This window comes from Schistocerca cancellata, chromosome 6, assembly GCF_023864275.1.
Source record: "Schistocerca cancellata isolate TAMUIC-IGC-003103 chromosome 6, iqSchCanc2.1, whole genome shotgun sequence".
NCBI classification, from domain to species: Eukaryota; Metazoa; Arthropoda; class Insecta; order Orthoptera; family Acrididae; genus Schistocerca; species Schistocerca cancellata.
The window spans coordinates 440,780,247-440,803,715 of NC_064631.1; the positions used below are offsets into that span (position 1 = coordinate 440,780,247).

At 39.8% G+C, this 23,469-nt stretch overlaps 1 protein-coding gene across 3 annotated transcripts in view; it reads left to right on the forward strand.

The window, feature by feature from the left end:
- Positions 1–23,469, forward strand: part of LOC126190969 (3-hydroxy-3-methylglutaryl-coenzyme A reductase) — a 431,919-nt gene that overhangs the window by 364,957 nt on the left and 43,493 nt on the right. For all 3 annotated transcript variants that reach the window (XM_049931634.1, XM_049931636.1, XM_049931635.1), the window contains 7 exons: positions 14,684–14,771; positions 18,104–18,294; positions 18,841–18,947; positions 19,284–19,432; positions 20,946–21,110; positions 22,107–22,306; positions 23,068–23,330. In XM_049931634.1, the coding sequence (XP_049787591.1) occupies positions 14,684–14,771; positions 18,104–18,294; positions 18,841–18,947; positions 19,284–19,432; positions 20,946–21,110; positions 22,107–22,306; positions 23,068–23,330 (1,163 nt within the window). The remainder of the gene's footprint in view (positions 1–14,683; positions 14,772–18,103; positions 18,295–18,840; positions 18,948–19,283; positions 19,433–20,945; positions 21,111–22,106; positions 22,307–23,067; positions 23,331–23,469) is intronic.

Sequence of the window (23,469 nt, forward strand, 5' to 3'; positions counted from 1 at the left end):
AGGCTCTCGATGCTATATATAAAGTGGTTCCACGAATTTCCTACGTGAATCATTGATTGTGTTCCCGTGCTGTTGGTGTGCTTATTTACACGCTGGAGCTGGTTCTTTCTGCCCTTCGTTGCAGACGTCATAAGAGCTTTCTGGCGATTGATATGGTTGGTGGCTTACAGCGTTGATGGTACAGAAGTGACCTCCGCTTGCGGAGTGCATGTGAAGATGGCTGGAGTTTCTACGTCTTCAATACAATTCCGAAGCAGGCTCATCCCACTCACGCAAAGATCTTTCTCGTCGCACATAAATGTTACAATGGCTCAAATGGCTCTGAGCACTTTGCGACTTAACTTCTGAGGTCATCAGTCGCCTAGAACTTAGAACTAATTAAACCTAACTAACATAAGGACATCACACACATCCATGCCCGATGCAGGATTCGAACCTGCGACCGGAACGGTCGCTCGGCTCCCACTGTAGCGCCTAGAACCGCGCGGCCACTCCGGCCGGCTGTTACAATGAGAGCCCTTCCATAGGTTGTAGGAATGAGGACGAAATGTTATTCCAGTGTATTCGTCTGAAAGAGTCTGCGTTTAACAAGTTCTTGTTGTGACGAGTTTACATGCTACAATGTAGTGGATCCCCTTGAACCCAAACGCTTTGCACGCATATTTAAAAAAGATATCTCCAATGTGTAGTCGTAGTTTTCCTTTAAGCGTCGTGATAACTTGATCGTTTTTGTTTCCAATCAGTATAAATTGAAATTTGCAGTCGGATTGTTTATCATGTATGAAAGTGATGCGTGTTGATATTCACGATCGCATGAAGCGCGCAGCAGATGCGGAATTTTTCGGAAAATTTACAAATATTGTGCCAGCTCCTAATTAGCATGAAGTAATGAATGCTATCGAGAGGGGATCTCAAATTTATTCCGCATTTCTAGATTTCCAGAAGGCTTTTGACACCGCTGCTCACAAGGAACTTCTAATCAAATTGGAGTTGTCCGACTGGATTCGTGATTTCCTGTCACAAAGGTCACAGTACTTAGTAATTGACGGAAAATCATCGAGTAAAACAGAAGTGATATCCACCGTTTCCCAAGGAAATGTTTTAGGCCCTCTGCATTTCCTGATCTGTATCAATAATTTAGGACACAGTCTGAGCAGTCCTGTTAGATTGTTTGCAGATGATACTGTCATTTGCTGTCTAGTAAAGTCATCCGAAGATCAAAACAAATTACAAAATGACTTAGACCCCATATCTGTATGGTGCGAAAAGTGACAGTTGTTTCTCAAAATGGAAAAATGTCATCCGCATGAGTACATAAATAAATCCTTTAAATTTCGGTTACACGATAAATCACACAGATTTAAGGGCTGTAATCTCGACTAAATACCTACGAATCACAATTTCGAACAACGGAAATTGGAACGATCACGTACATAATGTTGTGGATAAAGCGGACCAAAGATTACGTTTCATTAGAAGAACGCGCAGAAGATACAACAGGTCTGCTAAAGAGACTGCTTACACTACGCTTGTTCGTCCTCTGCTGTTGACGGAGGACATCAAAAAGTTCAAAACAGGGCTGCTCGTTTTGTTTTATCGCGAAATAAGGTTGAGTATCACGGATATGATAAGCAAGTTGGGATGACAATCATTAAAATAAAGGCGTTTTTCGTTGCGGCAGTATCTTCTCATGAAAGTTCAATCGCCAGCTTTCTCATCTGAAGGTGAAATTATTTTACTGTCGACAGCGTACTTATCCAGTAATGATCAACAAAATAAAATAAGAGAAATCGGGGCTCGTACAGAAAGACTGAAGTGTTCATATCTCCCACGCGTTATTAGAGAATTGAACAGTAGAGAAGTAGTCTGAAGGTGGTTCGAAGAGCCCTCTGCCAGGCACTTAAGTGTGAGTTGCATAGTAGTAGATGTAGGAACAAACAAGAACGTGGTTAACACTAAAATAGGCGCTACATGATGCAACTTACACTCCTAGCTTGGTTTGTATATTATTGATAAAAACTTCGTTTCAGTAGTTCTCTCAGCGACAGAATCTCCGTTTTCAGACTAGATGTAGCGAATATGTTCGTGAAGAGGCGCGCTCAGTCTGTATCGGAAAAAGAGGTCTCAGACATGCATGAAGAATATGTGAAGTCGTCAGGAGAACAAAAAGGCTCTAGGAAGCCTTAAGTACACTGATGAATTTCATGTGATAGGAATACTTCAGTATTTTCTTTGCATCCATGTATGCTTTCAACAGCGATAGACTGAAATATTATGAGTAAACAGGCGTCGATGTTTTTGAATCAGTCCGTGCGTAGCGTGCAGCTACACTCCTGGCTTTTAGGAGATTTCCCAAGCGGCCGGAGGGGCGTGTTAGTTTCTTGTTGTCCATGTACTCTTCTGTGTCAACTGTGTACTCTACCTCTGCCGCTTTGTTCCGAATTGGCTTAGGTTGGCAGTGCCCAAGAAACAAAGGATGAATGTTGTTGCTCTATGAGAAAAAACCAGAAATTTTTATTTCTATTCCGTTTTTGTTCACCATTGTGGTATTCCTCAAAATGAAAAGTCTGTCACCGTCTGCGACACTTCAAAAGCGACAGTGGTATTGCATTTTTGCACAACTGGGTGTTATAAAGAGATTTAAAAAGCCACTGCTAGTTTTAGAAGCTCGGTTACCCCATATTTTATCCGCAGTGCTCTTTCGCTGTACGAAATACGAGACCCCGCTAAACATTTAGAAGTAATTTTGGTGGAATACCTCCCAAGGTTCGCAGAACGTTTGCTCAGTGATGGGGTTTTGAACTGTTAGCGACGGACTTCTCGGTAGCTAACGCCTTCGTGATAGTCGCCGAGCCGGCCGCGGTGGTCTAGCGGTTCTGGCGCTGCAGTCCGGAACCGCGGGACTGCTACGGTCGCAGGTTCGAATCCTGCCTCGGGCATGGGTGTGTGTGATGTCCTTAGGTTAGTTAGGTTTAAGTAGTTCTAAGTTCTAGGGGACTTATGACCTAAGATGTTGAGTCCCATAGTGCTCAGAGCCATTTGAACCATAGTCGCCGACAGCCTAAATTGTCCAGTTTACAGAGTGTAATCGATGGTGCTGATTAGCTAGCTGCTCACACAAATGAGGTGTCGTAGTTGCTCTTTCGCTCTTTTTGGTGTTGCCTTTCGCAAGTTGCTTCTATTGCACACCTTTTGGGCTCCCAACTTGAGTTTGGAGAGAAGAGTCTTTTAGACGCAGTGTGATCTAGATTGTTGTTATACGCATTATGAACGGAGAGGAGAGAATCGTATGAAATTTCAGGGAGATTACTGAAAAGTTCTTGTCAGTAAGTCATTACTCTACCGCCGCAAACGGATTGTTTATTGCGTAAAAATTGAATACGTGATGTGAGACTTCAACCCTGTTGGTGCAACATGATACAAGATGCGAACCGAGGCATACAGTTCTGACTGACCGTTTACATTTGACAGCAGTTTGCTTCCAGTTCGATGCAGTTCATTGGGTCTTTCTCATGATACTACTGCAAAGCTCCGTATGCGCTAATGACAGGATGCCGGAACTCCTATTCTATCGCCATACAAGTAGCTCATCCACAAGTCTTGTGTGTTCACCAAGCAACGACGGAATATATCATTAATGCGAGAAGCCACTTCCGCTGTCGTAAAGACTGGTGAGTCAATGAGAGCAAAACTTCTTCATGAGAGAATAGTGTTATGACTGTATGAAAGTAACAAATCTATAGCCTCTATAAAGTCCTGACGAAATAGCGTTTATCATATTTTTATAATTTTTCTCTTAAGAGCGAAAAGGGTGAGATTTAGGATGAGGAGGCAGGGGGCTGATGGTGTCATACTCATTGCCTTTTCCGTAAGTTTAAAACTTTCTGGCAGAAGGGGGAAAGAAAACTTCCATATAACTACAAAACTGTGTCGGTCGAAGTGCGTAAATTCAAATGTTACACAATTTGAATACAGTTTGCGGGTGACTATTAGGCATTAACGATTGCGTATTAAAACCTTAAAATGCATGGAAACCATGTCCTGTATGTGTATAACTTGTTCGTTCTAGAAGCATCGGATAACCTTGTGAACAAATTTTCAATTAGTTCGTATTGCACTCGTATCTCGAAGTGACTTCAAACTGGTTTTTTTCGTTTTTTTTTCTTGCACCAGTTGCGATTCTTTTTGCCCCCGACTTTGTGACGCAGTGTGCTGTGCTGCGCGAAACCAACATAACATTTGGATGACGACGACGTCGGCTGTTACTCCTTTGTTTATCTGTGAAAGACTTCATATGCGCCGCTTCGTCTTCCACGAGGCAGAACGAAACGATCTCATCCGTCATTGAAGTACGTCGATGGGACCATCTCAGAAGATTAAAAGAAACGTAGGTATGCGACGGACGCCGTTACTTATGGTAAAAGCACAGACAGTGAGTTCTACTCGCAGTGAGGACGGCTGTGAAAATCGTACCTGCGTTTGGCTCGTCGTCTTTGTAGGGAGCGCTTTGTATGATTGAGAAGACAAAGTTTCTTTCCCCACCCATGAAACTCCGCGTTGTAATTATTACATTCGTTTTGGAGTATCTTTTCGTGTATGTTCTTAAATTAAAGGGAGAAAAAAAGAAAGAGCTCGGACATGTTTACGAACATGTTACCTTGCTTGCTGTGAAAATCGTACCTGCGTTTGGGTCGTCGTCTTTGTAGGGAGCGCTTTGTATGATTGAGAAGACAAAGTTTCTTTCCCCACCCATGAAACTCCGCGTTGTAATTATTACATTCGTTTTGTAGTATCTTTTCGTGTATGTTCTTAAATTAAAGGGAGAAAAAAAGAAAGAGCTCGGACATGTTTACGAACATGTTACCTTGCTTGCTGTGAAAATCGTACCTGCGTTTGGGTCGTCGTCTTTGTAGGGAGCGCTTTGTATGATTGAGAAGACAAAGTTTCTTTCCCCACCCATGAAACTCCGCGTTGTAATTATTACATTCGTTTTGTAGTATCTTTTCGTGTATGTTCTTAAATTAAAGGGAGAAAAAAAGAAAGAGCTCGGACATGTTTACGAACATGTTACCTTGCTTCAACACAGCAAATGTTCCCAGCTACGAAATTTACAACATACAGCGCAAGATGGCAGTCGCCGTATAGCATCTCCGGCTGGAACATAAGGTAATGAATGGTTTGTTTGCTTCTAGAGGTGTCTGGGAGGAATAAGAAGCACTCAGAGTTCCGTAACGCTAAAGAGATACTTGCATTTCGTAAATACTACGGACAAAATACGAAGCTACAACGTTATAACCAGTATGAGAGTGACCCTTAGCCCCACATCTACCGGTGCGAATTCTTGCTGGTTTACTAGACGCCCTTTCTAGATACAAGGTAGTTCATACGTTGGCTTCCATTAACACCCAGTAAGAATCACAAAACTAATGAAAAATATCAAAGAAGGGGGAAAATTCTATGTTAAGAAAGTAAATACTCATCTAGAATAAAATTCTCAATAACAACGAGACAAAACTTGAAAAAAGCAGATTGGGAGGCAGCAATATCTTGTTTCAAATGAGTGTTTGATATCTCTAATTAAAGAAGCATGCAGGTGAAGGGGTTAGCAGTCATTTGTATGTTTGCGTTCTCTTAACGACGCCATCCTCGTTTACATTGAGATTAGTCAAAAAGAAGGAAAAGGGTTCTAGAAGACATATACCGTACCGTTAGAGCGGAAGGGTGGAGAAATATTTAAAAGAAGCGAAATTTTGTTTTATAATGAAACGAATTCCCAGAACAGTTACAGTGATCATCGATATTCAGCGTTTTGTGTGGCTATGTACTACAGTTCTTAATTCTGTGCATTTACGTTCATTAAACGAAAAGTGCGCGTCCTTCGTCCATAAGACGCTTTGACAGCTAGTCCGCAATATCTGTCGGTCGTACCAGTCAGTAAATGATCAGCAGTAGATTCTGAATGGCAATTGTGCTACGAGTCTCTGCAAAAGTAACTATATTCGCAATAAATCTGTTCATTATTTAAAATAGTCTTACGCCTCTCATATCATTACTGTAAAAATAGCAGAATGACGGTGTTAGCTTTCCGAATCATTGATTTTCTACTTCGTATCGGTTACCCGGTAGTTTTGTTCTTTGTATGATAGCATTCATGTTAAACTACAGTTGCCCCGTTGAATGAAATGTGATATGGATGTCGTCACACGTATCCTGATTTTAACACGTAGAAAAAGAAAAGTTCGACTTCTGTTAACGAACAGTTTCACGAGGTGTTTTTACCAGCTCAGAAGAGATCGCACTACAAGACATTTTTAAAAATCATTAAAATTTGATTCTCAGTTGATGTTGGCTAAAAACAGTACTAGATCTTCGACTATCACATTAAAAACAAAACACAATAAATAAAAAGAACGAACGTTTGCTCTTGCGAAGCGTATCTAGCCTCAACTGCGTTTGAGCTGTATACCACGGCAATTATTTAATATCCAGTGTATTGACCATGACAAGATTATTCTTTTAAAAATGGCGTTTTGCTGGAGATATGAAGTGAAAGATCTCGAAAAAGATTGTTCTTGCCGAAATGTGATTTACAATTTCGTAGCGTTCGACATAGGTTGCGATACATTTATCGTTTTCCATGGATCCCTTGGAGAGTTTCTGGGATGTGGAAAGAGCCAAAGGTCCCTTTTTTTTATATACATGGATATTGTACAATTTTAATGCAAACAGATGAATATGTTCGTCGATGGAGTAGAACGAGTTGGCCAAGAGGAAGTTCTTTAATTCACTCTGAAACCGATCTTTATCACTTTATGACATGTCTTAGAACCGGTTGTAAGAATTGAAGTACAACCTACTGAACCTTACGGGGATAACCTGTCAGACTCGTAGTCTGTGAAAGGGAGGGCAGGGGAACGTGCAGTGCTGCGCGAGACGTAATAACAGCTTCCGAGCAGGGGGGCTCTGTTGAATGCCTCCCAATGGATTTCGGGGGCGACGCAACTCGTCGTTCGCGATTATTGCGCAATCCGACGGGAGGTTCTGCGAGAGGGGTTCTGCCTCGTGGCTTATCTGGCGGACAGCAAACTGACATTTGTGGCGGCAGCCGTCTATTTGTGTAGCTGTGACGGCGCTGGCCGTCCACTAGCTGGCGTCACGTGGCCAGCCGGTGAGCCGGTTCGCTGCCGGGGAGCAGTCGGGCCGCGCAGCTGCGTCGCAGACGCCGTGCCCGCTCTCACACAAGCGAGACCGACCGGAATACCTGCTCCTTCCAGCGACCACACTCCACCCACCGCCCGTCCTCGATCACTGTACGGGCGATAAGAACTCAAGAAGTAAGCTACGCCTGTCACACGTAGTGCTGGTGGAAAGGGAATGAGTCACGTGTTATGCCTTTCGCGCTGACCAGTTCTCGAATTTCTGTAATGTGCGTCAGGGAGGACACTTTTCATTGCGCTGCACAGTAAGGTTTCTCCCCTTTCCATTGACACATCGAAGTTGCGTAGGGCAATAGTACAAGCTGTTAGTAGTCGTAACTCCTGCGAAATAACCTGCATAGGACGCGAAAGTGCTCTTTTTTCTGCCAGCAACCTGACTGATCTTCAGTCTCTACAGGACCGATAAATTCAGTTTTTCTCAAAAATTAGGAGTCATTCTTCTGATGTTAGCAAATAAAATTTTAATTAAAAATGTGACCTTTCGCTTTGCCTCTCTTTTAATATAGTTGAAGTCGCATTAGTCAGGCATGATCTGGATCTCACACGCTTAAGTAATCGTGGGTCACATTTCAAGTTTTTGCAGAAACCAACGAAAGAAGAGCTATTTCGGTACAAATCACTTGACTGCCTCTGGGAATATTCGCCTTCAAAATTTGTACTCTTCTACACTCGTTCGAACCAATTCTGGAAACATAAACTATGTGATCCGAAGTGTCCGGACACCACTATGTGATGTGGAACTGAAGGTTAGATGTAGCGAAAGGCGGAGTCACCAGTATAAAAGGAGACGGGGAGTGTTGTGTCCTCATTAGTCAAGCTCCCCCAAGTCGCGTGTCGGTGATTTGGCTGCGAAGTGCAAATGCCAGGTAGACCTCATGCGTTGACGAACAGTGATCGTCGAGCAAGGAGCTAGTTTTCGAAAATCTCGCGAAATCAGCGGGAATAGCTTGTGAGTTTCGAGGTGCTGGCAGTAGTGCAGATAGGACAATGGCTATGTTGCTATGTTTAGGGAATTAAATGGTTCAAATGGCTCCACTTCGAGGTCATCAGTCCCATAGACTTGGAACTACTTCAACCTAACTAACCTAAGGACACCACACACATCCGTGCCCGAGGCAGGATTCGAACCTGTGACCGTAGCAGCAGCGCGGTTCCAGACTGAAGCGCGTAGAACCGCTCGACCGCAGAGGCCGGCTAGGGAACTAAAAAAATAAATAGCGCATAGTTGTTGAACAGCTCCTCTTCAGAGACACATTTCTGTACCCATTGATAAGCGACCCTTGAACTGGGGTAAAGAGCGACCCCACTGGACAGTGGCTGACGTAAAACGATTGATTTGAACTGATGACTTACACTGTATCCTATGGCAATCCGGTGGAAGGGTTTGGGTTTGGCGAATGCATTGGACAAGTTATCTGCCATCATGTGTCATGCCAACAGCGAAGTATGGAGGGAGTGGTGTTTACGATATGGGGGTGTTTCTCGTAGTTGGGGTGTGGTCGCTACGTAAGTTCTAAATGCAGAAAGTTATGAACACGGTGTATACTGTGTATAGGAGAGGAACATTTCGGAGACGAAGATCGTATCAACATGACAGTGCACCCTATCATAAAGCAGCATCTCCGAGGCAATGGTTTGTGGACAGTAACATTCCTGAAATAGGTTGGCCAAACCAGAGTCTCGGCCTGAATCCGGTGGAACACTTTTGGAATCAGTTAGGATGTCGACTTAGCCCACGACGTCACTAACTTTTCTGGTGTCGGTTCTTAAGGGGAAGTATGGGCTGCCATCTCTCCACAGACATTCAGACACCTCACTGAAAGGGTCCCCATCAGAGGTCAAACCATCATAAGGGAGAAGGATAGAAACATCACACATTAATGTCCACTAATAGGTTCAAAAAAGGTTCAAATGGCTCTAAGCACTATGGGACTCAACATGTAAGGTCATCAGTCCACTAGACTTAGAACTACTTAAACCTAACTAACCTAAGGACATCACAATCCATGCCCGAGGTAGGATTCGAACTTGCTACCGTAGCAGCAGCGCGCTTCCGGACTGAAGCGCCTAGAACCGCTCGGCCACAGCGGCCGGCCACTAGTAGGTATCCGGATACTTTCGATGATATAGTATACACGCCATTTGTTTATTCTTTTCTTGTTTCCACCCAAGCTTCCACAGCAGTCGTCACATTTTAATGTAACACGACCTATATAGCGTCACACGAAAGGCGTTATACGGTGTTAAGTGTGTAACTGACGAATGGTGCAGGAATACTGAGAGACCTATATGCCAACATGAAGCTATGCTTTAAAATCAGATCTGTAGGGTAATGGAGCGGTATTTTTATTGCCTGGTAACCCATAATGCATGATGGCGTAGATAATATGCTATGAACGACATGCTATTCTGGGTAGGTAATGCCTGCCAATTTGGTTTTCACCGTTTTATTTAACTGAGTGATTTGGCACTGTGCTTTGGTCTTTTAACTCATATTCAGGAGGAGCGGATTTCGAATTTTCGCACTGCCACCCTCTTCTTTCTTTCTTGCATATTTTGGCAGGGTAGTTCTCGTCCAGTCAGCAGCGACTTCATTTAGATTGAACTGTCTCAGCATGTTGGTATTTACCTCTAGTCAGCGGGAAATCCAAAGAAATCTCGTAAATCAGCGCCATTGGATCGGTACTCGGACTCGGCTCCTCTCGAACGCCGTTCTTGAGTCGTAACTACAACTCATTGCTCGTTAGCAGCGATGTACCGTTTCGCGCACAGAGAACACATTGCTGTCAGTCGCCAGCGCACGACGCCTCTACCTGTAGCGCGGTCTTGAACGGACGCATCGATCATCCGAAATCAAACGGTCGTCATTCAGAAACCTGCTTCAACGCAACACTACTAGGTATCAGTGATATTGATGTACCCATGCCTTTTCCGGTCTATGAATGAACCTTCTCAACTAATTACCGAAGAACAAACATTTTAACGTTGAATAATTTGGTGTGATGGATCTCTTACATTTGTTGTTTGACAGTTACTCATTCATCTATCAAGTCATGCCGTTCCACTCGATTTAAAATAGTCGTCCTATGTCGCTTATCTACCAGTAAGTTAGCGACACGTGTTGCGCCGTAATGCTCAAACTCTTTCTTTTTACAAAACAGCAGATAACGCTTCTGTTCTGGCTCGATCTTCAGCTAAATACTTATCGATTAACATTGCGCAGAAAATGCGCACCCGGTATCTTCGCCAGTATTCCCTCTTCCTCTGGCTTAAAGTTATGTTTTGGACCGGGACTCGAGCCTAGGGTATTCTCATCCAGGAGTGCTAGTTCTGCAGGGCATGCGGGACAACTTCCTTAAAGTCTGGAACGTGGAGTTAGTTACAGGCAGAAGTAAAACTGTGAAGGCACGTCGTGAGTCGTGCTTAGTTCAGTCGGTAGAGCAACTCACGGCGAAAGGCAAACTCCCAGTTTCGAGTCCCAGCCTGGCACACAATTTTAATATACCAGGGAGTTTCAGATCGGCGCGCACTCCGACAGACTCTGTACTCGCAACGTTATAACGAAACTAAATTGAAGGGAACAAAAGTTGAGGATGCGACTGTCAAATTAGCGTCCCATCGGCGAGTATGGACAATCCAGAGAACTTACCGAAAAGAGTAGATAAGCTACTTAGGCAGCAGTTTGTCTAAGCAAGAAAAGACAAAGTTGTGTGTCTCAACAGAGGCGGGAGTGAAGCGGTTTTCCAGCAAGATAGTTGATTTGGTGGATGAGTACTTCTTGCCTAAGAAACAAAATTAAATATTGTAGCTGAAGCTACTTAAATAACAGAATCTAGAGTGGAAACCCATCATTGTCAATGAAATAGATCTCTTTGAGTCATTGGCTTAGGATTAATGAATGTGTATGGAAATACAAGAAAAGATATGGCCGTACATGTTAGATCATCATCGTCGTCGTCATCATCATTATCATTATCATTAACATCATTAATATATCCCACGTCGTTCCATCTAAGTCGATGTGTCAGCGAACGAAGCTTGTCCACCAATTACGGTCCTTTTAAACTTCACTCTCTCTCCGATGCTGTCCCAAGTATGTCCTCTCTGCTCAACGTCTGATTTCACCATAACCTAGTATCTGAGTCTTGATCGTCCTCTTGGTTTTTTAACCCTGAGTTTCAAATTATGCAGTTGTTTTGGTAGCGTGTTAGCACCCGTGTGTCGCGTATGTCCGTACCCTCTCACATATATCATAAAACAATTGTGGTCAAAGTTACCCAGCATGTAACACTTGAATTGACGATTCGGAGGTCTGCTGCTTTTCATGACAAAGTGCCTGCATTGAAAGAAGCTTATACAAAAAAGCCTCCCGGCGACCTCTTGTTATTTATCGCCGATTACCGCTGTACCCAGAGATTCCGCAGTAGTAACTAGATGAATTTTCCGCAGCTAGTAAATCGTGGTAGCCGATATAATTTAGAAGACTGGTGTAAAACCTCTGGAGTATTGTTCAAAATTGAAACCTAGAAGTTCGAAGGAGTTATTTTCCAGAAGATAACAATTATCTCGCAAGAGCGGCAGCCGTTCAGTGCCCATGTTCTTATTTCCCAGCGGAGGGGGTCAAATACTCCGTAGATTTTCCCTTTGACCTGCTAATCTTTCTTGGCAGTCCACTGTGGCTAGTTTCCAAAAATAAAATGACCTTGTCATGAAAGCTATACTGGTGACAACGTTGTCGCCACCGTCTGGTACGTGTACTGGTGTACAATAGTTTTCCGTTTTCAACCGGTGTCTGAGTCAAAGCTCGACCTTTGAAGGAATTCACCGTCCTCTTCATCAGGAGCTGACAAACTGCCGGGACGGACGCGTCTGTTACCCAGCAATGGGCTGGTTTGCTATTTACTGGTCATCTGAGATATGCGCAAATGCGGGAAGTGGGCAGTGAAAGCAGTGTAACCCCCACTTGCACCCACCTGACAGACTTAAGAAGAACGATGACTGTCACAGCACCACCACTTCCGTTTGAAATAAAATTTTTCACGCTTCAGGTTTCACTAACATCATAGCCACTGCTTGTTAAATTTACGAGTGCACATCCAAATTTCTACCGCTTTTTTTGTTACTGAGGCCCAGTAAAACGAAGTGCAAGAAGTTTTTCGCATTTGACTTTTCCAATTTTCTAAACGTATTATAATGTATATGTTTTGTACAGACTAGGATACGTCTGTTCTGCACAGTTTTCGTCACTTTCTTGTAAACACGCAAAATATCCCAACGCGAGTCAATCTTTTACTGAACGCAGCATCTCTTTAATTTTCTGTGGTACCATTTATACCTACGAATACATTTTATTCCCTCTGAGGACAGTATACTGAACATACTACATCAGTATTTATATCATTTTCAGACTAATAATTATGTATAACATGTTTGTATGTTGGTTAGTACCTCCAAGCACATGTGACAAGAGCAAGGCATTAATGCTTAATTTCCCCTTGGGCAGCAGGACAGATGACGAAACATGACTGAATGCAAAATGATTAGGCTAATGTGAAAGGCATAGTCCACTTAGTGGTATGGTTACGACCATGCAGAAAACATCAGGTAGTAAATTTGTGACATGTTTGTGGGAAGACTGTTCGATGCAGAGAAAAAACAACTGTCACACTTATGTGTGTACATATTAAGGTACCACATATAAAAATATCAGCTCTTATACCCATTACACCCCTTATATTCTTCAGCAGTGGGTTGGTTTTCTATTTATTGGTCACCTAGATTATGCACAGGTGGGGGAAATGGGCAGCGAAAGAGGTGTAACCCTCTCTTTCCCCAACCACTAGCGACCTGAGACAGATTTAAGGGGTGGAAGGAGAATGTCTAAAACGTCACCTGTTCCCAGCTGGCTTCCAGGGACAACAAAAATTTGTTTTTCGGTGTTTCATGTAATTATTGAATGGATTCAAAAATTTAAAATGCTGTCATAATCTACTCATTAAGAGAGAAAATCATACATTAAAGATGTAATAAAGTAAGTCAAGTATTAAATTAAGAAACTGAATACATGTCTTAAAGTAGCCTAATTCATACCATACAAATTATACAGATTGTATGCATCCAGTATTTGAGAGTGAGAGCACTTAGCAACTTCTGACAAAACACACACTTTCAAACACCCTTGAAACTTTTACTTGTTGACCCCCTCCCCATACTCACAAAATAATGAAAATAAAAAAAAAATTATCACTTACTACATTTTCACTGTTCATGTAGCAAAACTTCAGCACAATGCCTGACTTTTTAATTTATTATCTCTTTATTACTAACTGTTTTACTGTAGAATTTTCAGACCGTATCCACATGTGCCACTGAATGAACCTACAAAATTGTATCAGTATACAATCCAGTGTCCGCCCCCCTAGCTGAGTGGTCAGTGCGACAAAATGTCATGCCAAGGGGTGTGGGTTAGATTCCCGGCTCGGTCGGAGATTTTCTCCATTCAGGGAGTGGGAGTTGTGTTGTCTCTATCATCATCATCTCGTCCCCATCGACATGCAAGATGCCGAAATGGCGTCAACTCAAAAGGCTTGCACTAGGCGACAGGCTTACCCGACGGGAGGCCCCAGCGACACGACATTTCCATTTGTACAATCCAGTTCAGGCAGTATGGTGTCATAAACAGAGGTTTTGACTTGTTCATTAGTCTATTAGTTGAACAGTCCAAAACTAATAAAACTGACATAATTACAGTCTCAGTCTTCAGTCTTAAAGATTTTACGTGCTTAACATCAAGTAGTCCTTATCATAAGGTCCGAATCCTGCAACTGTGGTTCCAAGAGAATGATGTTTAAGCGTACTTGAAGCTCTAGTCATTAAATTTACCAGATACCAACCTAGTCGGACACATTGGAATGTTATTGAGTGACAGGTTAAAGCCCACTAACCACCTCCTCATTGTCTAAGAAAATTATGTGACTGTACCCAGACATCAAATGCCATCTATATCTTGACTATATCCAAAGAGTTGTAGAATAGGGCCCAGAGGATCTGAACACTATTGTGTAGGGTGGCCACAGTATTATGTAACACCACTGTGTTGCCTGTACATATGTTTTATAGAGTCTTACAAAAGGAAAATAAAATAAAAAAAAGTTGCGATGTTGATTGAAAAAATATTTTTGCAGGTTTACCGAGCAATGCAGTGACCTACTTCAATAGGGTATGTGACAAATTCTCTGGTCTCTTGTGACAGCCTTAACAAGAAAGACTACCAGATACGGGTTTTTTATGTTTAGCATTGTGTATCATTATTTTCTTTTTAAACATTTGAAATATTTGTCCATCGAGATCACAGTTTTACAAAGAAGTTATGAATGGAAAGGACTTATTGTGTAAAATCCAAACTATAATATTTTTAACATGTTGAATTCCTGCTATTAACATGGGAAAATTGTTGCTTGTTTCAGGTATCGCAGGACTCTTTACTGTCTTCTCCAGTTTTGTATTCAGCACAAGTGTCATCAATGTTCTTCACAGTGATATATCTGATCTCAAGTAAGTTATCATGATTTAGATATCTGGTACAATGTCTGTAGGTGCTCTTACAAGATGGTCAAGTGCTGGACCTGTAACCAGAAATTTTAGCCATCAAATCCTGTTCTAACCAGCCTGCTTTCAGTATTTCATGGTTTTCATATCTCAAGCTGAACTTGGACAGTTCCTTCAATAAAGTTATGATAAATCTTTCTTTCTTAACCTCATTTAACCTGAATTATAAGATTGTTAGTTCTTGACACTAATACTGCTGTTATTTAAAATACAAAAAGTACCTTACAGATTCACTGTTAACTGGCAGTACATGAGATGATGCTCAGGTCTTTTATTGTCTCCTTTTTCTTGATTTTTTTGTGATTGAGCTTTGATTAAAACAGTGTATTCCATTTGAAGTTATTGAAACAATAGATTAAATGTTTGGGGGAAAGATTCTGAATTTTTGTTTTGTTTTACTGAGCATGATCTTCTACATCTACATCTACATCTACATCTACATCTTCTGTTTGGTCTGCTACTGTAGCAGATTTGCTTGGAGATTTCAAGCAGCCTTAAGCTATCCTCTTACATTTCATGTTTAAAACAATAGCTGCTATTCAGTACTTTGCTGTATTTTCTGTTTGCTTCTGTTGATGGTGATTGCTGATTGTTGTGCTAATTGTGCATGCACTGCCTCTATATAATTTATATCCATATTATTTTAGTGCTATCTTTTATTGCTTTTTTTTAATTACTGCACTTCAAATGTTTTTGTATATTCATGGTTTCTCTCCGTAAGTGAGAATAAAAGTTGGTGGTAACAAGTCTTTCTCAGATGCAGGTCCTGAGTATGAATGTTTTATTTGTGTAAATGCCACTTTATTCTGAGATTGCTGTATGTACATTGAGGCATTTACCAAGATGACTGGTAGTCCTGAGAGTGCCTATTGTGTCAATTTGCTTATCAGTAAAGAAAATAGGAACTGATGAGATCAACAAGTTATCCATATTAAAATTTCCTTCTGCACAAGGGGAAACAAAAAGAAGTAACACTTGTGTTCTTTAAATCAGATAAAGAATGAATATAAAGAAGAATTAAGACATTTTGATTTCATGTGTCCTACTTTCAGTGCATACGACATCATTGTAACATTAATTGGACCCTTAATGGACTTCTGAAAAACTCATACAGTATGTAGTGTCCATCCAAACTAAGATTATAGGAATTACCGAAAAGAGTAATTCCAGTTATCCGTAACGTGTCTGAAAGAAGGTTAAAAGTAAAGCTGTCATCAACCTGAAGGTTTGTTTGACCATCACAGTGCTTTACTAGTTTAATGTGTATTACAAAAAGTTGTGCAACTCTACCTGGGTATTGAATCCAAACTCTTTGGAAATTTATTTCCATGTTTTACTATTGACTGTGAGCCACAGTTCTTTAATCATAGCAAAAGAAGTATAGAAGTATTGGACAGTAGGTTCTGCCAATGCAAAATACTCATTGACTGCCACTATCACTTCTTCATTTGATGAAAATTTCTTCCCAGCAAGCCAAACTTTCAAGTTAGGGAAAAGCAAGAAGTCAATGGGGGCTAAGTCTGGTGAATAGGGAGTATGAGGAACCAATTCAAAGCTTAATTCATTCATTTTTGCCATTATAACCACTCATGTGTCAGATGGTGTATTATTTTTGTGAAAGAGCACTTTTTTGCAGCCAACCTTTGTCTTTTTTCAGCCAATGCAAGTCTCAAACGATCTAACAATGAAGCATAATAGGGCCAAGTTACGGTTCAGTCTTTCTACGAGTAATTTATGGGGATTGTTCCTTGGGAACCCCAAAAATTGTGGCCATCACCTTACCAACTGACAAAATGGCCTTTTTCTACTTCATTCCACATTCAACAGCCTTTGTCCATTGGTTCGACTGTCATTTTAATTGGCGCAGTGATGGAACTAGTAAGTGCAGGAAATGTTGCAGATTGTGATTAAACATCACCAGGCATTATGTTGAAATGTCATGCTAGATCCACTTTTTATTGACTGTGAGCAATCACAGCACCCACCTCACACACAGCTTCTTCATAGCTAATTCCCCATGCAGGATATAATAATCTCACTCAATTGAGATGCATACAGTCTTAACCAATCTCTCAAATATTTATTCAGTGGCCAAGCATTACCATTTCTTGGATTTTGCCAATGGTTTCCTTTGTGGTGACATCAATTGCACGAGGGGAGCATGGTTTGTCTTTGGTGCTCATCTGCCCAAGCTTAAATTCGTTAATGCAAAAATAAATGCTCTTCAATGGTGGTGCAGAGTCCACATGAACTTCATCCAGTTCTGTTTTGATTTGTGTAGCAGTCCAACCCATCAAATGAAAATGTTTAATCACAGCAACTAACTTTTTTTTTTCAATCCCAGTCAACACGCTGACCAATTCAGAAGGCTGACATCAATGAACTGTATGTTGTACATTGTTGAAATCCTTTGTATGATCCTTAATAATCAAGCTTACCAACCTTAAAGGTGGAATAAAAATGTTCTATTCTTTTTTGGAAATTTACCAAACTCATCAAACCACTCTCATAATTCCTGCTTGAAGAATTTACTTTTACCCATAGCATCAAGGAAAGGTTCACTTTTTTTATGTATGAGTCACATGAATCTTCTGTTTCATGTACAAATGTTTGCAACACCATAACAAAACTCTGTCCTAAATTCTGTTTCCTTGTCGCATTTGTCTAACAATATGCACTGCCTTTCTTCCTTGGTTATTACAGTATCTTTTCCAGCTTTTGTTCTCCAGTTTTTTGTTTCCTGTTTCTGTTTTCCAAATGGTTCTATCATTCATGGTTCCTTTCAACTCATCTAGAGCTGCACCTATTAGTAGTGTTAAGTCTTAATCCTTTGTAAATATAGCAGACCAGAAGTATGGGTGTCTTTCAATTCTTTGGTCATCCTTGCCTCATTCTGTATTTTTGTGTGTATCCCTTTTCCCTCAGTCTGTGGAAACTGTACATGTGTAACACACTTATTTGCCTCCTACGCAAATGCTCTCATAAACTGCAAACTTTGTGAGTATATCCACTTCAACTTACAATTTTTTATACTTCTTTTGTTTTCTTTCTGGTTGTTACATGAAATTCATAGATATTTTTATTGTGCAGTTCCAATACATTATTTATAGTTGTGAATATGGTTGACTTTGCACATGTAGCACTATGACAGAGTCTAAACACTGCTAGGACATCTTAAAAACAGACTAGTGTTAGAAAGTTAAATCATATGAATCAGTTTTCTCTGTCATTTAACTTCAAGTCAAAAACTTCAATAATCTCTAATTTATTCTTTGCAGAGATGCATTATTTTTCTTTCTATTGCTGATCGATCTATCGAAAGCAAGTGCTCTGGCACAGTTAGCACTTAGTGCTAGCAACACAGAAGAAGTGCGACGTAATATTGCTCGGGGAATGGCAACTCTTGGACCTGCTCTCACGCTGGACACACTTGTTGAGGCGCTTGTCATTGGTGTTGGGACTCTCTCAGGTAATGTATCACAAGTACACAGTAAAGCTTCAAAATACACATGCTGTAGTTTTGTCAATTTGATCACATGAATATGTTTAGTAAATAGTTTAATAATATTGTAGAATATATAGTAATTAAATTCTGGCTCTATGGGTAATTATGAACAGCATATAATGAAACAGTCAATTTATTCACAATTTCAGTGCTAATTAAGTGCACCTTTGTCAAAAATGAAGTCAATCCATAGTGCGCAAATTACTGTGTGTGTGTAGCATGCTTCAGATTCAATATTCCACTTTCTAAGTAATAAAATACATATCTTTACAGTAGTTAGAAACAAAGTTAGCATGTTAATTCCTCCGAATGGCATTTACATTTTAGCAGTTCTTAGGAAAAACATAACAGACTGGAAATGAATGACTTCAACAAAGAAAAAAAAAAATTACTACTGCCATGTACAGAAATAGGCGTTTGGAATTATAATTAAATATGCTTTTTTGCAAAATCTCATGTTTTAAATAAATTTTATTAAGATGATTTCTTAAAGACAAATTACTATTGCAGGTGTTCGCAGATTGGAGGTCCTGTGCTGTTTTGCTTGCATGTCTGTCATTGTTAATTACATTGTCTTCATGACATTCTATCCAGCATGTCTTTCTCTTATCTTAGAGGTAAGTAGACTCATTGCCAGGTAAAGTAATTTCTAGATTATTGAATTTCATATACCTGTGAACTGCAAGTCTCAGAACCTGACCTTAAATCTGTATTTTAGGAAAAATCATGATTTTTTTAAAGGGGACATTTCCTTGATATTTGTTACATTCAGTGAATGTATTTTAATCTGGAATAGGGTTATTCACAGACTGTTCATTGCTTAGAGGAATAAGAATCCATTTTTTTTTACCATCATTTAACTTTATTTTTTCTTTCTGAAATTTTTCCTTGTTTTGACCATTTTATTTACTTTACATATTATGGCAATATATAATTCATCATCCTGCCAACAGTTATCACGAGCTGGTAAGCACGGCAGGCCTGCTTGGCAGGAACGCTCAGCTATAGTGCGCCATGTGCTCCAGGAGGAAAAACCAAATCCAGTGGTGCAGAGAGTCAAGGTGATCATGTCTGCAGGTCTTGTGCTGGTTCATGCACATAGGTATGTACAGCTTATTCAGCATTATAGATATGTTAAGATATTATCTTGGGACACCAGACTTTTCAGATGCTATGTGGTGTAGACAAAGAATTTATTGCTTTAAATGAAGTATCACTATATGGTCAAACATAATGCTTCACTTTATTTCTTCACAATATTTGTCCCAAAATGTTTGAAAGCCTCAGTTTATGTCACCAAGTTTCTTGATATCATCAGAGTATGCAGTAACATATCACTGATGTAAAGTTCTATCATAGGAAAATTCAGCTAACCAACTGGTAAATTACAAGGACAAATACTTACATTCGGAAGCTGAATTTTCAAGTTATGCGAATGGAAATGTAAAGATATAAATGTGAAACTGTATCATTTCTATTACATCTTGACTTAGAATATTCTTTGCATTTTTCAATTATGTAACATAGGAACCTTTTTTAAAACATTTCATGTCACATATCTTTCTCATAGGTCACAAATAGCAACGTATTCCATATATTCATTCACAGCTTTGTTACCGTAACAGATAAGTTGAGGTGAAGGCTGGCCAGTCTTCGAAGCAACCTGTTTCCTTCTTTTAATGGCTTTTGAAATTATTCTTGAGTGATGGAATAGCTATTTGTGGTCCCAAGGTATTAGTCCTTGACTGCTGCTTCACATTCTCTTCCCTTTTGTGCTGCATATAGTGTTACACAATGCATGCTTTGTCCTGTAAACTAGACAGCAGTGTGTTATTTGTTTTTATAGCGTCCCAAATGTGTTTATAATTGGATAAAATTTTGAGTTCATGTCACTGTTTCATGAAACATTTTTGCAGCATCCCTAAGAGTGGAACGTAATTTTAAAACCGGTGCAGTAAATTTTCTCTCTCTTTTGTTAAGTATACATAAAGTGTGTAGCAACAGCCAGAGTTTAAGGTAATAATACCTTCTGGCATTTACATTTTTTATTTCATTCACTCTTTACCCACTGCTATAGTACAGTTTGAATTTTTGAAATGTCATCGCATATTTAGGGGAGTATTTTAGAACATGGTTCTCCATATCAATCATTGTAGAAAATGAGTTTCTCTGCTGTGCATTTATTTAAGCAAAGACTTGTTATTTGGTAGTGGGTCAGCACTTAATATTTTCCTTTTTTCTTTAGCTTTGTTAAGTATTACTTATCTAATATCAGAAATATTTTCCTATAGATGTTATCAGAAGAGCATTAACTCCTATGCTAATTATATTCAGATAATTCAATTGTCTACAAATATAAGTACAGAGACGTATTAGTTAACTAAGGTAGTTTCAATGACATCCGCTTTTGCTTATGTAATGACAGACACATTTTTATGTATTTGAAAGATGAGAGGATAGTGCTGTGATGACGTAAGCACTGTCAAAGCCAGAACAGGAAGTTACAGGTCTGAGGGCAGGGTCACACTTCCTGTCAGATGTCGTTCTATTTGTGTGTTCCAAAGGTGTTGGGTCGTACCCACTATGAGCCACCACTTGTTTTCTTATGCTCTTAGTCGGTGGGGACTTGGCGGCGACGATACAGGCAGTGTGCCATCTGTGGGAGTCCCAGGAACATCCTTGCCATTGGTGGTTTCCCCCACTACTTCTGTCTCTTCTACTGCTGTCTACAACCATACTGATGACTTCACAGCATCCTCTATCCGCGAGTACCTGCTTAGGTAAGTTGCAGTAATGACAAATTTGAAATGAATTTCAATACATAACAGAAAATTTGATAATGTTAGAATTGTTCCTAGAGAACCGGTAATCAAAAAGAGATTTGAATCACATGTAGCAGTTCACTTACATTCACTATGGAAGAATAATGGTATCTGTTAACATTCAAAATGTATTCATCTACATGTTAGTGCACACCAAAACTGAACGACTGTAAAGTACATTGCACGTGACTGAGTCACGTGTACCTGTTTCTGTTGGATTTCCAAGTGAAATTATATATTTTTCAGTGATCCATCTACAAATACACAATATTTACAAAATACTCCAAATTCTGTAAACAAGATTTTTTTTATGTTCTTAAATAATAGAAAAGTTACAGTTTCTGTTTGTTTTAGTCTTTTTTATTGAGACATGAGGGAACCTAGATTCCAATGGCTAGTGACTCCTGTTATTGTAATAACTTGTGCCTAGCTCTACTTTTACCTGGTAATTAGACTTTTATTTCCTATCCTTAATTGACAGTGGCCAAAGGAAGGTGTAGAAATTAAAGAAAGAAAAATATTCACTTAGCCCATTTTGTATTGAAGAGTGCTTTGTAACTTCTTACTTTTAGGCCGATCTACAGTTTCATCAGGGAATACATTTAACTTAACAGCTATTGACATTTTTGTATGTGTGATATGATTGGAAAAGGCGGCTAATTATATGAAAGAAGCTGTATGTGAAATTTAGTAGTATATAGAAGAGATCATTTACTGTATGTGTCAGATGATATATGAACTGTTTAATTGAATATGAATGTTACAGTTTCAGTATAATTGATTTTTCTTTCTTATACATGTAAAACAGCATGTCATACATGCTAAAGGAAATTTTGATATAGGTGTTCATATTGCTATAACTGTAATCTATAATGACATACTGTTTGCTGACTTGTAATTTATTTAGGATAAAGCTAACTTGAAATTTTTAGGCTGTAATATTGCATTTTCCAGGTGGCTGACTGTGAGTGCTGACCACATTGTCATTCTTATCCTGCTGTTAGCACTTGCTGTAAAGTTCGTTTTCTTTGAGAGTGAGGAGGATATTCGGGAGCAAATGCTGGTATCTGACCGGGCCAGTGACAGGGAACGCAGGCACAGGAGTTACAGTCATGGCCATGCTTTCGATCGTATGCGTCCAATGCTTGAAGCTGGTAAGTTTTTGAGTGTTTTTATAAAACAATGTTCTCCATACTTTTTGACCACATTTGTGCATAAATGTGGTAGTTTTATTCAGTAGAATGAGTGTGTCAGCAGCTTATCTCTCCTACATTCCAATATTATGAATAATTCTGCCTTAGAATTAACTCTCTGTAACTGTAATAGGAAATCTCTGTTTTAGAATCATTTTTATATCTAAAGCTTCGTTGGCAGGTATGTAGGTTACCAGATGAAGCACCAACTTCTTTGGCACTGATAGAGAAAGTATAATTGAGTAAGGTGTATAACCAGGTACTTACTGTGATTTAGCAAAATTGTGGAAAATCAAGTCTGCAGTGGTCATGTTGATATTTTGAACTCAGCTTCCCTCACCCCATATGAAAAATTTTTACCCATATTTTAGCTATATTTGCATGTCAAGGGGTTCACTGCCACTTTCTCAGAAAAGAACTTTGGTTTAGACATTTGCAGTTGCACACCACTTACAAGTTAGTGACAATGCATGTATATGTTAAGCATAGTTTTTTCTGCCTTCATAGTTGTGCTATAATGTTGGGCTGTATGCTGCTCTGCCAGTTATGTGCAAGGCATACAGAGTACAATAATATTGTACCCAACTTTTCTCTTAAAATTATATAATATTTAGTTGCACTTTAGCAGGTAATAAATAATTCTACCCACAATCACTATTTGTTACACTTATTGATTATATTGTGTATCTATAACTGACTTCTTTTTTGTTTATTACTGATAGGTTGGGTGGAGGTCCCATCTCGTGAAGAACTCACTGCAATTAACACTGAGCACAAATCAGTTCAGACAGATCATCAGGAACAGCAGCAGCAACCACCACAAGAGCTTAAACCCGTAACTGAAGTATCTCCAACATGTCAACAGGCACAGCAAGATATTGCAGTTACAGAAACAACAGTGAATAAGACATCTCTTGATGAAGATAAAGAGGAACCACAAATTTGTCGAAGTTTAGAACAGTGTGTGGATATATATAAGTCCAAGGTAAGTGTGAAATGCTTAAGGACACAAGAGGTAGATTCAGTAAGATATTCTCTGTGCAGCAGCATTCAGATTATTAGAAAAAAAGTTATAGTTGTATAGAGGAAATATAAGCCTGAAACAAAAGTCATGAAAAGTGCCA